The following is a 16,471-nucleotide window of genomic DNA, read 5'->3' as shown; positions in this document are numbered from 1 at the left end:
GTATATTATCTCCTATTTAGCTAATATGATGATCCCTTAAGCCACACACATAGCTCCTACCCTTCCTGATTGTCAAATGCTTCATCTTACATTGTTTCCCTCCTTTTTATTCCACCCCTCCTTGCATTTTGCCTGTTCATGCTGAGATAAGCCGGGGTCTGGGCTCTGGTATATGAAACACAGGCTGAGGTAGGGTGCCTTGCAAGGTCTGAAATCCTGGCTATTAAATAAAATAAATGGTACATCTCCATGTGACCGCCCTCCATTACGACCTGACAACACATTTCGTTTATGCAACAGATGCTAAGAAACTGGTTTAGGAGTAGACTAATAAAGAGTGAGCTTCTGCAGCTCTGGTCCTCTTGTCTCAGCAAAAGTACTGTTAAATCAGAAAAAGAGCAAAGAAGGGCATCAATGATAATCAAATGTCCAAGACGGTTTCTGGGCGAGGAACAAGTGATTACAGCAGCATTTCTTAGAACGGTGAAGGGATGACCTGAGGGAAATGATAAGCCTACAAAATCAGAGATGGCTCAGGGGAAGCAGGGAGTGATCTAATGTTTGCTGTTACTTCCAACACAAGGACAAGGGGGTATGACATTAACTTGGAGCAGATAAGCAAATAAAAAACAAAGGAAGAGAAAAGCAATGGTTAGGCAGTAAACCAACAAAACTTGCTGCCAAAGTCACAGCTGCACTGTTGCAGATGTGAAAAATTTACAAGGGTTCAAAGGGAGACTGAACAAATACCTGGAGGAGGCATCTCTTGAGGGTTATTATGCAGGGAGAAATCATAACTACGAAATCCTTACGCTAAAGATAGCTCGAGGCTGGGAGAGTACTCGGGGTAAGGATCACGCATACACATACTTACCCTGTTCTTACTCTTGCCTAGACTAGCTGCCTGTGGTCTCTCTTGGGGACCAAACACAGGGCCAGGCAGACGCTTGGTGTAATCCAGTACAGCCCTCCCTATAACCTACCACCTTTATTTGTAATGATGAGCCCCTTAAGTCTTCTCCAGAAACAGGGCTGTTGTATTCCTTTCAGCGGTAACACACTGACAAAAAAAAAGCTGTCTCTGTCTCGGCTCTTGGGGGAGAATACACTGCAAAAAGCACTGGTGCACAGCAGCCCCCCAACTTTGATGCCCATCCACTTGATGTCACACTGAAGCAAATACATGTTTTGCAGAAAATCTCAGGGTGAAACAAGCCACTCTGAGGATTCTCTAGCCTGCTCTGACATACAGGTGGAACTGAATCTTCTGCATGTATAGTAAACATACATGTGCTACATGCTTGCTCTTAAAAACACCTCTAAAACAAAAAGTCTTTTCCAGATTGAAGTCTTCAGAATTTCTCCCCAGAGAGTCTGACATATTGGTGGCCTAACAGGCTTTCAGAAGGTGGCAATGCCACTCCACAAGCTGACATGGGATCAGTTCTTTGTCCCCAGCCCCAATGCTCTGCACTTGCCAGCTCTGGGGGTGCAAGGACCTCTTTTAGCCTTGTTTTCTTCTCATTTGATGTGTTTGTCAGATATCATAACACTCTTGACAGAAACTGTCTTAGACTGTTGAGGAACGAGTAAACCACTGTGACAAGCTTACAAGCGCGGCATGATTTACAGACCAGCCTTCAGTTTATGTCACTCTGTATGTGGGGAGATGAGTCTACAGGAAAGCAGCATTTCAGTTCATTACCTCTGAGCAAAACCCTGCCTTCCTCAGCAATCCACATGTGAGTTAATGGAGCCTTCTCACAGCAGTTTAACTGCCCTCTGGTGTTCTCCCTCAAAAAAAACAGCCTTTACTAGTACCATCAATTAGCTGAGAGCAGAGTCTCCGGGACAAAATTCACTCTTTAAAATAGAGCTCTGGTTCACAGCTGGGCTTAGTTCTTCCCTGAAATACGGAAACAATGAAGGAAGCAGAGTCATCCACGTGCACTAACATTATCACCTGCATCATCACGCAATGGAAGGGTACTACCCCAAAGGAAAGGGCATCTCTGTCAGCACATCCATCCAAATCCTTTGCCTGGAGAGCTACCGCTTTCCAAGTCTTTTCACTAAGAGCTGTATCTGTCAGGCAATAACAACCAGGCCTGGCTTTGAAGAAATGATAAAGAAAATAAAGCCCTTGTCTCCCGTCTTGAGAATGAGGGTAAAATGCAGTACAAGGTTCATGTCACATAGCATGCAGGCTTGGCAAAAAGTATTTGCTATATTGGGTTTTAATCATTGGTTAGCATTTCACGGCAAAGCACAATAACATGCTACCTAAGCTTTCACTTTTTCAATCCCAAAGTATTTAAAAACTATTTTAAATGCACAAAGGGAAGAGACAGGCTAAGAGCAGAGAGAAAGACTGAAGCAGGGTCTTACCCAGTGATCTTTCTTTTGTTTGGTTTGCTGACCGCACCACAGGAAGGCTTGCCCGCGTGCGACTGCCCCTTGAAAAGGGGGTGGGAGAATCGCCCTCAGACATGGCCTCTAAGGAATCTGCCGACGCTTCAGAAAGGTGTTCTGCCTGGTCACCCAAATTGGGCTGTGGGCTCTGGGACGGCTTTGGGCTTCTTGTCTGCAAAACAGAGCATTACATTATCAGTCTACTGAAATCGGAATATGGGAGGGGGGGAAAACAGTGGGAAGAAGGAAGAAGTCCAAACTTCTTCAACTACTGGTATGCTGAAGGTCATTTCCATGTAAGTTATTTAGGAAAATGGTGTCCTTGGATATTCTGCAAAGGTTTTGATGGTTGTACATCCACATTGCAAATCTTGTTGCTAACAAGGCCCTGAGGATAAGATGTGTGTGGAGGAGATGTATGGTAATGCTGCTCAAACAATCACTATAGCATAGGCATGTCCACACATTTATGTTGACAAGGCTACCAAGTAAAATTCCCTGAAAAGAATTACTGTGATGTAGTTGTAAGCTACCAGTATATTCTGCTGTGCCATCTATGAAAGGTAAAGGTCATGCAGCAAGACTAAAATAGCCATCCAACATTTCTATCTGAAATCACAAACAATTATTTGGGTTTTGTTGCACCAACATGTCAGAAATCTCTTAATTCACTGATCAAAAATTAATTTTATTTTTTACTAGGCAATCATACTAGTAAATTGCAAAACACAGTATCTGGAAAAAGCTGTCTCTCAGGAGAGGAGAGAGATGGTTTCATTTATGCACTTCTACTGCCTTTTCATTTAAGTGCTTTCTAGAAAGAGAGGTTGCTTTAAGAAGTACACTCAATATAATGTAGTGAATCTCCCTCGACCACATGTTACTATTACTTTGGAACTATAATTTTCCAGTCTCTCAAGCAAACTCTATATTACAACAAACTAGAGCAGACACTGTACAAGCAGAAATTCAAAGCAAAGCAAGCTTACCCTGTCCCAAAACCAGTATGTAAATATGAATTTTAGAAAGACCTGTAATCAGCACCAGGCACAAGATATCATAAAACATATATGTTTTCCTCTTCCCTATGATTTAAGGTCAGATGCTAATACACCAAAATTCCCCTGCATTAAAATCAACTTCAGCTCTAGGTTTGAAGACACTGTCAAGGTCCAGAAAACATTTTGCTTCTTTCTGGAAAGCCAAGATGACTTATCTTCCTGACATCTGGTTCCTTCAGTGGCTTTTCAACTGAAATGAGGTGAGCTAGTTTCAGTAATGCATGCATCATTTAATATTCCCTATGTGACCTTGAAAGTATGAAGAACTTTAACTAGATTAGATTTTCATTAGCTGGCTATAGACACCTGTTGTTGCCAAGTCGTGCAATTGCTCACAAACTACAATAGATTAGAAATTCCTCACAAAAAAGGTAAATCCTCCAGAACCTTTTACTTCTGAAATGCTAATATCAAAATATTAGGTATTATCCAAAGTCCCACAGTGAAACTGTTCAACAGTTGAACTGAATTTTTGAAAGACTTAAAGGTTACAACATTAGTTCTCAGCAAACTAAAGTATGCTTTGAAGTGCCTCTGACATGGTCAGCACTAGTCTGCAGGTTGTAAATACAGAGACTTGTGCCTGAAAACTTAAAGAGGTGACAAGTCACCTGCAAACACAGAGAAAGAATTTGATTAGTCAGTACTTCCTTCATTCAGCTTTCTAAACTGGCTTGGGAACCATCACTGCTGAAGCATTTATTTACACAGGCATATTACCGGAGTAATACGAAGCCAAATCATTACAACTCTGCAGTTCCTTATACTGATTAATAACTTATCTGTATGTGTCCATTATTAGGGTGCTAGAAGGCACATAATTCTCACTTTCCAGAAAACCATAACTAAAAATAAAACAAAATATGAAAAAAGCAACAAAATCAACCTGCAAAAGGCTTTAGCTTCAGAGTTTGTTAGAAAGGGGATCACTTCTGTTTCTTTAAGAAAAAAAGCCAAAGATCCTGATAACATAAATTAAACTTATTTTGCTTTGCTTTTGGTTATTTTTGTTGCTCTTTTAATTGAATCCCTAGATGTCATTTGAGACTTGCAATTGCAGGTATATCGTTTATCAACACACATGAACAGGTGCATACTTAAGCAGTAAGGGGATACTTCATTACCAGAAGCCACAGACAGTTTCAGCTGTGCAGTTCCTCAGTGTGTCTTGTCAATGTGCAGATGGAGCCAACCCCAGCAAAGCTGTGTTTCTTTGACTGTTCTTGGGGCAATTCTTTAGGACCCAATATCCAGCATCTCAGATCCCTCCAGTTGTTAATACCAGCATCACTGTGACTAAAAAAAGACTGATTTTGGCAGCCAAATCCTCAGCCCCAACAGGTATGCCAAAGCCTTCTGAAGCAAGGCAGATGAACATCACGGATTCTGCTCAGACATGAAGTCCAATCCTCTTAACATACACCAAATCCACAGTAGTTCCACTCTAGTAGGCGGAGTAATACAAGTGTAAACCAAATGCAAGCTATTAATGAGATTCACCATATATGCCCATACCATTTATGAATGGCTTCAAGCTATCTGTCATGCTCAACTCATGTAAACATTGCCTTTCAAGAGTAATTCTGAATTTTAAACAGATTAGAAAGAATCCTCAAACACAGTAACAACAGTGGCTATATGAGTGCATATCTGATAGGAAAGCATTTTTATTACCGGCAATGAGCAGCAGGCTTGATGCTACTTAATAATCAAGTGGATTCCTATGCAGCACTTCAAAGGAAAACCAGCTCACAAAGTGGGGAGAGGACAAGCAACATTTATGGAGCCACAACTTTTTCTCCTGTGCCAATACTAGTTACCATTTCCTCAGTCAGTCATGACTACCCCAGCTATACACTAGGGGACATCCTCCCGCATGTTTTGTTGTGCAGTAGGCTTGGTTCCAGAGCTGAACCTCCTTGAAGACTTCCCTGGTAAAAGATACTGCCTATGCCAGTTGTGGGTAAGAAGCTCAGCAGACAGGAAAGGCCCAAATGAGGATGAACAGTTCTTCAGAGAACTTACACATAATTATGTAGTGCTTTGAGATAACTATTTTATTTAGGATATACTGTTCTATTTACAAGGATATAAATATCTATAGTAATCTTTTCAGGGAATATTTAGGTATAATGCATGGTGGTATCAGTTACAGAAGATCCAATATATTTCAACTGCTCTTGAGATTTGATCAAGAATTAAAACTGTTGTTAATCATGTCTCATGACCGATGTCTACCTGTTACATTTTGTCCAAGTATGCATTTTAAATACATCTGCTTTATATTATATATTTATATAATAATATTTTATATGTTTTTATATATTTCATCTATTATTTTATATATATTTATACTCTTTCACTGACTTAGGGGGAAAAAAAAACCATAAAAAAGTGCAAGGCTCTTTGAATCCAATAAAGTTTCAAATAATAAAGAGTGAAGGTACCCGAACAAGGAAAAGTGAAATACTGCAAAGATGCCAATGCAATGAGCAGTTACAGGGCACCAAAGATGTTATTTAAGTGCTGTGCATGCTTCTGCCTCTGGCCCTCTACTCACGTTTGCCCCCACTAATCCTCTCACCTGCTTTTTCTACGTGGTTTTATGGCTCTGCTCTTCATAACATCCTTCCATGCTCATTTCCAGTTATTTTCCATACTGCTCTACATAACTGAAACTTTTTTTTTTTTCTGTTTTTCCTTTTAAAAAATCTCTTCTGCAAATTTGCTTCACACATTTTCCACAGACAATAAAATAACTAAGAAAAAAATCCCATGGCCTGAAGAAGGATTTTACTTCACCTCTTGATCAATTCACAGTTTTTATTTCCTGTCTCCAGGATCTTCCTTAGCCTTCATCTTGACAGAAACTTACCTATACACATCTCTGAAGTTGCTAACAGTTCTGGTAATATATAAATGGTAAACAAAGACATCAAAAACATAATGAAGTGTTAGTAAAATAACTCTTTCCAATCATGTGCTCTAAAGAACACACTTAACATAGGCAGCCCCTGCCCCATTCTTGACATTGCAAATAAAGAAGAAACATGAGAAGAAAAATGTAAAGCCACTTTTCTTGACCTTCAAGTAAACTCTCTGTCCTGTGACTTGTGCCAAGATGGCCACAGGATATGTGACAGACTGAAAATATGCAAATAAATCAGTTGTGTTTAATATATGATGAGATTATTAACTCTGAAATATTGCCACAGCGCGTGAGCTCTTATTACTGCAATGATAATATTTCTTCCTCACATTTGTGTGATATCCAAGTTATAGTTGTCTGAAGAAAGGATCTGTTTTTTCCAAAGATACGGAGTCTTTGGCATCCCATATTATCGCAACTACATGGTTGTGCTTGTCTGGACAAGCTATTAGTGACATACAACTGCTGGAGAGAAAGTGAGTACTACCCACACATTCTTATTCTTAAGCATTTATTGTAACAGTGTTTTCCACAGCACTTTCTCAGAAAAGTTAAATGCTTATACATGTCTATATCAATTGAAGTTCATATTACATCTATGCAATGGATGCATTTGGATACTCTCTCTCACTGGTGGAACTGGGGGTGGGGAGGTGATTCAGCAGCTGAACAACATCAAACTGTCTTCCGTGACAAGCTCACTTTTCTCTGTGTGTTATTTCACCATTATTATATGGAAAAATCTATTTCACGTTCCTTTCAGATACCATCAATTGGAGACAATACCATGACTACAGCAGGCACACACTAGCACCCATGCTCTCGGGAGCTGAAGATAGCAGTAGGGCAGCTGCCCACTCAACACCATGAGACTCTGTAGGAGTTATTTATAGTATTCCCTGTTGCCTGCTCATGGGCTAGGAGGTGCCTCTGGCTTTTATTTCTGTATTTCAAACACAAATATTTCACTGTTTCCTGTAGGAACAATGACAATAACTTACAAAGTTGGTCCTTGCTTACAAATACTCTCAGTCTGGTGGCAATATTAATTTCTATGGCATGAATGGCTTGATGGCTCTCCTCCTTGATAAGGAGAGACACAGTGCCTGAGTCATGGTTGACCACCATCCCCAACACTGAACCAAGAGACCCCACTTGCCTGCCGCCTCCCTGACTTTGAGGCATGTTCTGCGCTGGATGCTGCTCAAGCTGCTGCTCAAGATGCCAATCAGCTGCAACAACACTGGCCTTCCCTTGCTGCCGGCAGTCCCGAGGAAAGCCTGTGCGCACCATACTCACCGCAGAAGTCACAAAGCAGAGCACAAATCACAGCCCTCCCCAGGCTGCTTGCAGCACGATAATTAAGTAAAGCAATTAATTCAGTGTATATGAACCTGAGGTATAGCCCCAGTTCAGATCTTTTCATTCCACGAGGAAGGGAGGAAACAGAACCAGAAGAATTTTCCCAGATAAGGTAAAATAAATGGCTCCCCTTCCCTTGCCCTGTGAAGGGGAAAGAGGGGAAGACAACTCAGCCAATGGCACTAGCTGCCAAGGAAGGTGCTGTATTAAAACCTAGTAATGCTCAGTCACAGGCACACATTACCAGAGCCCATTGCATTGGCAGGGTAAGGATGCCACATCAAGTGGTTTTTCTACTCTATTCTTTGAATTTATCTGAATGCAAAACTCTTTTCTGCTTATGACAGGATCTTTATCACCAGGGTTTTCATTGACTGATGTTGATCCCAGTTTCTTTCACCTAGCAGAAAAAAACACGTCTAATGACATACTAGAATTTATCTGCCATATTTTTAGGTCGGAATGGTATTCAAATCATCCTAAAAATCTATACATTTTCCCACGAGCTTTGCTAGCTCCTGTTGGTGGCTAGCTGCATGCTCCCTGCTGTGGCAAGCTGCCAAAACCCATTTCTTTTAATCCTGAGTGCTGTGAATCAGGAGCAGGACATCCATAGGATGTTGACTCCCGCTTGCCCTTTGCAGAACCACGGCTTGCTCTTCAGTAGGGTGATCCCCAGAGTTAGCAGAGAATGTTTGTCATGAAACTCTGTTATAAATGACTGACCTGATGCAACATTTCAAACTTTGGTTTCTAACTGTAAGGCCTAGATAAACAGAAGCCTGTTTTTCAGGACAGCTGTGTGTTTACAGTAAAGATATTCATTAGAAGCAATAAAAGCTGTAGGTGCTCAGCACTTACACTGCCAGACCTCTTATTCAGATGCTTAATTGGAGGAACTTGCATTTGAAAATGTTGCCCTAAGGAATCCAGCAGCCCATCAAAGAGCAGCTTAATTGGTCCAGACAAGTCCAGACTGAAATATGCAACATGCTGTGTCATCTCATTGGTACACTTGAAATATCAGAAAAAAACAAGCCATCCACGTTTAAGTGTAAAAACATTTCTCAGTATGTTCTGTCCAAATCTAAGGTTTTCTCCTACAAATCCCAGACTGAGATTTTAGGATAGAAATTGAAGTAAAATGATAGTCAAAACTAATAGAAACCCATTAGTCATAACCAAAAATCACACTGAATGAAATAAATCTTTCATTTTAAAATACAATTGTATTACTCTGCTTTATTCAAAAGCTTTGTGACATTAAGTATTTATTTATATGTGACAGACAAATTTTAAAAGTGACTGATCACCTCACTATTTTTCCCCACAAAGGCTTCTATGGCTCCAGCAATTTTGCTCTGAGCAAAATTTGTTCTTTCACAGCCTCTGTCATATTCTTGCATCATAGCTTCAGTTTATTATTACTTTGTTTAAATAAGTTATCCATAAATTCCAGCCTGGACATCAACATTTGTCTTAATTAAAATCTTATGGCAGTTTCAGTTGGAAGCTATTTCTCTTTTCCCTTCTAAAAACCCTACTGTGAAGTATTCCTGAGCCAGCACGACCTCTTGTTCCAGCCCGGAGATGGCTGCGTTTCATCAGCAGCGGGTGAGGTAACTCCTACCTACACAATCCCCAACACTGTCATAAGAACTCTGAAGATTAAAAGAGATGATTTAAACAAAAACTGTCATTATGCTGATTAAAGGGGAAAGATCCTTACATGCTTAAAACCACATGCAAAAAGGAGAGGGGGGGAGGGGGAAAGAATATATACCAGATGTCTAAATGTACCTAGGGGATAGTGTGTTCTGATTCAAGAAAATTATTATCTACCCATCCCTGTTCTCCCACACATGTCCCAGAGGAAAACAGGAGAAGGGTCTGGTTTTGTGGGGTGTGTTTCCCAAAGCAAAGGAACACGATGCAGCAGTCCTGGCTAAACCTGTTTTTCTGTGTTTCTACAAGCTAAGAAGGAGTTCTTAATTAACATGCTATTTGAAAAATAACCGAAAAGAAAGCCATCCACTAGCAGGTTTGTGAGTGGAGCGAGCTCCGTGGGGCAGGGTGCGAGCTGCCCTCTGCGTGGGCCAGCCTGGGCACCTGCTGGATGCTGCCAGACCCCAGCAAGAACAAACGCCTGGGAAAAGCAAGCAGGAGACAGCTGCCTCCAGCAGCAGCACACCCACACCACTGACTTATTTTTAGCCTCTGCTCATGGATGTAAACGTGCCATGAAGCACCACCAGAGCTTGCTGCTCCAGCACTTGGGAAGAATTAATGGGCTTCTGTTAGACAGATGCTGTGGAAGAGAGGAGCCTCGCCTGCTCCTCTCTTCCGACTTGTCACATGCCCTTTCTTCCCTTATTTTCACATCCCTTGAGGCCACCTCCGTGGCAAAGGAGGGAGAAGCCTTACTGCTCTCCACACCTCTGCCTCTCCCATCCTTCCCTGTGGTGGGTATGTTTATTAGCCTATTTAAATCCTGTACATGGAAACAAAACGAGCTGGGAAGTGACAAATCAGGTGCAAATAAGCCGCTGTTGCACTCTGCATGCTCCAAGGCCTCATTCCTTGCTTGCTTTTGTGACTGCACTTTTGACTGCAGTAGAAATCATGCAGAGGCACCTTTTTTAAGTACCTATCTAACAGGCATGAGTACATAGACTGTCGGATGGAGGAAGTAACTCTAGTAGATACCCATTCTATATAGCATTACAAGCTATATCATTGGTAGAGTGGTAGAGGAGCTCAATAGGAAGACTGGTGAGATACAGGTGACCTCACAGGTGCACAGTGTACATATAACAAATTTTCCAGTTGCAGATCTAAGCTTTTTTTGCATAACAAATACAGAAATATTTGCTCCTGTGCCCGTGGAGCTGTCCTCAACTTTGCAGCAGCTCTTTTACCCCTTAAGCGAGGTCCAAGTATGTATAAATACATAAATAAAGCTAGAATTGAGACAGCTGGTAGGGATCACTTATTTATCTACGACCTCCCACTGCATTTTGGTGGATTTCAAAGCATCTAAGAAAAAAGTGCGGACTTCATGTCTTTCATGCCATTAAAAGCAGTCAGAGTTAAAAAAAAAATTGTCAAAGGATGCACATGCATCACACTCCCGTATGCAATTAATCCATATGAATGACACACTGCTGTGAAATACAGAGGGAAAATGCATGCAGATCCATATTTATTTGAGAATGCTAGTTGTGAAGCAAGGCACACACAGTTAAAGGGTAAAAAACTCAATCTACAGCAGAGTGCAAAAAAAAAGAAAGTACAGTACTAACTCTCTGAGAGGATTCAATTTTCATCAAGTACCTTTGAATGTCAAGTTCTGAATGAAGGGAGACCAACATGCACTGCAAAACCTGTGGATCAAAGAGAGAAAAGAAGGGGAAGGGAAGAGATAATGGTTAACAGGGAAGGAAAAGGTGAACAACAGAAATTAAGAGAATAACCTGTACATAGTGGAGAAGAGAAGAGAAGAGAAGAGAAGAGAAGAGAAGAGAAGAGAAGAGAAGAGAAGAGAAGAGAAGAGAAGAGAAGAGAAAAGGCACTGAAAAACAATGAAGGAAAGGCACATGTGCCAGGAAACAATATGCTCTATCAATACTTTATATGCAATATTCTCTGGACCTTTGCTGGACTCAGTTTGGATGCACTACATGTGGTGGTGTGTCTGTCAAAGACATACACAAGTTAACAGCCGAGAGTTGAGCCATGCAGATTCAAATATATATCTAGCAACCATATCTGACAAGAAATGGAAAAATATGCATTTTTCCTAAGAAATTATGCAATTCTTGGCTGGAGTTAGCAGCAGTCATTACTCTTCTGTGTTGGTTTCACACTTACTACAGAGACATGGAATCCTTCAAGCAGGATTTACAAGTCCTGTATTACTCTTGATTAACCACAATTTTAAAAAGAATAAAAGATAAACTATAGTATGACTAAAAAGTACTTTCCAATCACGTTTCTTTTTATTATTCTATAATGGATCTTAAAGCACGCAGACTGTGAAAATGTGCTAAAAGGGACTTATGGGCCAAAAAAGCCCTAACATTTTTCCCTCCAACATACAAATGATATGCCAGTTGGAGGGGAAATTGCCTGCTGCTGTTTGACTCCTTGTAGGTGCAAGTCCTGTATTTTCCTTAATCTTCATTTGCCTGTGGGGTGGAGGTGGGAGTAAAAGAGATTTTGTATAGCGCTCTAAACAACCTTCTCTGAGTAACTGATTCCTCCTTCAGCCAGAGTCAGGCTCCCACGACAACTGCTGCTGCCCCATTCAGAGCATGCAGCTATTTATACCAGGCAAAGAAACACAACTGCTTTGATAACAAGGACGTCATTGTTAAAGAATCTTATTTAGCAAGTAATTATAATGCCAACACCATAATTAAGAGAGCAATTCAAAGAATCTTTTGAATTTTACAAACCCAGAGGATATGAGCATATGAGAACTGATTCTAGGGACGAGATAAGCAACATATAAGCACGCTGTGATTTTTCATGTTGTTGTCGATTGGATACTTTGGAAGGGCAGTACCATTTTATTTAAAGAGAACAATAGATCATTTTACTCCCTATGATAAATGCATCATTTAGAATTGTTAAGTAATATGCGATTTTTACAAATAATCTATTTATGCAAACACAGTACAAATTAAATGCAGCCTTCCGGCAACAACTGGATAAGTTCCAATTCCAAACCACAAAGACAAAACAGTCTGTTGCTAATGTCTCGGTAATACTGAAACTGTATTAGGGTTTTTCATGTTTTTATAATGTCGCTACCCCACACATGCAGACCTGAGAAGTACTATTTGCCCTTTAATTAAAACTCCTGATTAAAACCAAAAAAAAGTTATGTATTTTCTAAGGACTAAAGCCCATCTCAATGCCAAATACACAAGACTTCCAAAGGAAAAAGTCATACTGCATATCTGCTTGACATTCAGATGTCATTACACATCAAGACCACGCTCTGGAGGGGGCATTACTCTGCACAAGGGCAGCATTAAAAGGGTGCAACAGTTGCTCTTCCTAAAGCTATTCTATAGGATCAACTTGAACTACTTAGTTTCCACTAACCCTGCCACCTCATAGGTATTACTACTCTGTCACTTTTCTCTGGACTTTCCTACTCCCAAAGGAAGTGAAACATCAATTCTGACCTAATGGTGGGTAAGGACATTAGGATGCCTGACGAAAGCAGCAACACTTCTCACTCTCCATCCAGCAAAAATGTTGTCTATAGCCCTACCTTTCCCCCTCCTCTTATCGTAACATGCTATTTATTTTAATTTTAAAGGAAGTAGATAGATGAGGGTTTGCAGTTAAAATATATAAATCTAGTCCACCTACACTGAGATATCTCTCCCTCCTCTTATGGGTGTTGATCTGAAATCATATGAATGTGATGCAGGATTAAGAGTCTGAATAAACAGTCTTGCAGGAAAAAGTGAACCACACACAAATATAGAACCCCAGCAGGAGTGGTGCAGCAGGCTTCACCAATTCCTGCATAAAGTAGCACAGGGAGGCAAACAAGGCCTTCACAGCGTTATACAGCAAACTTCAGATCACCTAAAGAAGATCTAGATGTGCCAATATGGGAGAACTATAACCAAAACCCCTACTGCAGAACATGTAAAGACCTTATCATGAATGAAATTTGAAGACGTTTGGGTCTGAAATCCAAACCTGAAGCATGGCTTCCTTCGGAACTCTCCAAAATATTTTTTAATTTGCTATATTCCTTTCCAAACTCAACACCACACTGATGCCTTCATCAGCACTCTGATGACCTCATGGGTATTTAGAGAGGGAAAACAATAATGATCTACTTCTTCCTTTCCTCCTAGATTGTAGGGGAATACTATTTTTTTCCAATTTGTGGGCATGCGAGTGGATATATATAGTCCACAATGATGGGAAATGAATTCAAGGAGAACTTCGCAATTTCCAAATGTAGCAAGGACTGCAACCGCACCCAACACAAGGAGAGGTTCTTGGGACAATCCCCCATCTCCTGCTTCCCTCACCAACTCCATCATTGTTTCAAAGAGGTGAGGCATCCAAGCAAACACCCAGCATGAGAGGAGAAACAGGATGATGGAGTAAATCCCACAGACAATTAAAATACCCTGGATTTGACTGACTAAGAAACAGAGAGCTGTAGAGCACAGAACACTCAACTAATGTGCACTGAGCAACCTCTGCTGGCTAGCAGATAGTATCCTATGCCCTCTACCAAGTGGACTTGTATAGAGTCTGTGATTTCATTCCCATGTATAAGTGTGCAGATCTCTAGCTGGCTTGAATGAACGTTACTTTACCAGTCCGAACAGCATGAGTACAACCTATAAAAGGTGAGTCTGTCCCAATGACCTGGAAGAATAACAGGGATTTCCCACTTTCTGTTACCAAATACCCTCAGAGCAGAGATGTTCCTGTTGAAACTAGTGTAAGGTCTTCATGAGTTGTGAAAGCAGAACACAAGACGTACCACCTCTTGTCCGTGTTGGCCTGGTATGCAAATAAACACATTAATACAGGCAGAGAGACATATAAAGGTGATATGGAGAGAAACAAGAAAAGAGTATAAATAATTTCTACTGGAAAAAAGTGGAAATTGTTAGAGGCCAAGGAGAAGAGTGGAAACTGGGGCTGGGACAAGGTGTGCAGCTACCAGAACAGCTGCAGAGTCTCACGCTAACAGCAAGTATGAGCAGGATAGGGTGTTAAATGAAGACAAACTATTTTCAAGAGCCAGTCTTTACTGTAACAGGAAGGTAATAGAGATAAGGGAAACAGCTTCCAAACATGCTGGTTTTGAACTCTAAATCTAAATGGAGCTTTCCAGGTGGTGCAGAAATTTAAGTGTCATAGCAGAAATGCAAAGTTGCCAAGAATGCATTGAACACTGTCAAACAAAGTCATAAGAAAAGTCTGGTCAATACCACTTTTGAAGTAGTACCCAGAGGATTACCAGTAACCTAGTGAGGAAAAGGTTTAATATTTTGAGGTGACTGGCTGTATTAGTCATTATGCCAGGGCCTTCAAAACAAGGGTGAATGAACTGTAAGTCTGCCTTGTGGGATCTGCTTGCTAAGCAGATCAAAGGAAAGTATTCACTATTTTAAGCAGGATCAGGTCTGTTGAACACTAAAAAAAAAGTCTCTGAAAGAAAAAGCATATGCTTGAGACATTTGTATTGATGACTTAGTAGGAGACATCTGTCTCCCTGAGTCAGTCTGAAATAATGTCACAGAAGGGTGTTAGGTGCTCCCATTGCAGGAATGCAGCACTGCTGTTCTGCCTTGCAGTGACAATACAAGCTGAAGTGCCTTTTCACAGAGGTCCTGGCAGTGCTGTGAAAGTGGAGAAATCTAGGAGCATGTTAAGCTTTCCTCTTTTTTTCCAGTCTGTATAATACATCCTGGATTTATGCTTCTGATGAATTTTTAAAGGGAAGCTCTTACAAAGACATAATGCATTAAACAGGTTTCATTTATCATGGGTCACCCAGGAAGACGATACAGTTGCTGAGACAAGAAGTGGCTAAAATCAGAGAAATGCATGGCTATGGTATGAAGAAAAGCTGGGTTAGCCAACACTACCAACTGGTGTTCCCTAGGTTTACAGTCTCTAGGTGAGATCCTGCAGAGACATGCAGCGCTGGAAGGAAACAATAATGAAAACACAAAGGGCTAGAGATGAGCATATAGATGATGATATACAACTAAATGAGATGCTGACTCATAAGTCCTCTTAAACAGCTTGAAACAGAAGGAAATGAGGATCAACTGCCTATTTCCTGTGAACAACGGTTTTGTGGGGAGGATACAAGAAACTGATGTTTCTCAACAATGCTGGGATGGGAAAAAGTCAGGATGGTAACTCAGCTGGGTTCAGGCCAAAGAGATTCTTCCAACAGAAATTTTAAGCACACAACTATCTGCCAAAGAAGGGAAAGGGTGATGTCTTATATCACATGAAAATACAGGCAATGTACAGGATCAACTGCAAGCAACCTGCAAGACAGCATTTAAGCAACTGCAGAAAAAATGGAGATGGCCTGTGACAAATGGTTCAAAAGAAAGCACAGAAACAAAAAAACCCAGTGAAATGTAAACCAGGAATGCAGTCAGAAAGATGAGAACAAAGAAAGAGGTCTGCACAAAACATTAGGGCTACTTATGTTTCAGGATTTATGTTTTCCAGCATACTCTACATCTACAGCATCCCTCAAACTGTATATGTTCTTTGGCTCCAACTTTTTGAAAATTATAGCTGAACATGACATGTGTGTTAACTTCGCAAACATTTCTTTTGTTTGGAAATTAAAAAAAAAGTGAAGGGTCTCTTCTTCATTGTTGTTTATGTCTTTTTCTCAGTTTCTGTAAAAAAATTCCTAAAAACTTGTTTAATTTCATTTCAGTAAGAATTAAATCTGTTAATATTTCATATAATTTCATATAATATTTAATAAACATTATAATCAAACAACCAGAACTAGACATGTTTTTAAACATCTCAAGGGAATCCAGATCATATTCCAAACCATACTTTTTTAGAGATGAAAAATAGTTGCACCTTTAAAGTAAAAAACAGTCTGGTATTCAAGAGCTTCAGTAGTTCTCCACGGTCATGTAGACTTCTGCCTTTTGCTGCCGCTCCACCC

General features: G+C 40.5%; 1 protein-coding gene across 17 annotated transcripts in view; it reads right to left on the bottom strand.

Moving 5' to 3' along the window:
- The window catches only part of KIAA1217 (KIAA1217 ortholog), a 362,749-nt gene that overhangs the window by 97,819 nt on the left and 248,459 nt on the right, over window positions 1-16,471 (bottom strand). For 9 of the 17 annotated variants that reach the window (XM_054058350.1, XM_054058354.1, XM_054058367.1 and 6 more), the window contains one exon: window positions 2,389-2,584. In XM_054058350.1, coding sequence (XP_053914325.1) covers window positions 2,389-2,584 — 196 coding nt within the window. Of the gene's footprint in view, window positions 1-2,388; window positions 2,585-11,066; window positions 11,148-16,471 lie in introns of all 17 variants that reach the window. The other 8 variants (XM_054058353.1, XM_054058352.1, XM_054058359.1 and 5 more) reach the window with 2 other exon arrangements.

This window comes from Cuculus canorus, chromosome 2 (assembly GCF_017976375.1).
Source record: "Cuculus canorus isolate bCucCan1 chromosome 2, bCucCan1.pri, whole genome shotgun sequence".
In the NCBI taxonomy this organism is placed as follows: domain Eukaryota; kingdom Metazoa; phylum Chordata; class Aves; order Cuculiformes; family Cuculidae; genus Cuculus; species Cuculus canorus.
This window is presented reverse-complemented; position numbering and strand designations above follow the sequence as displayed.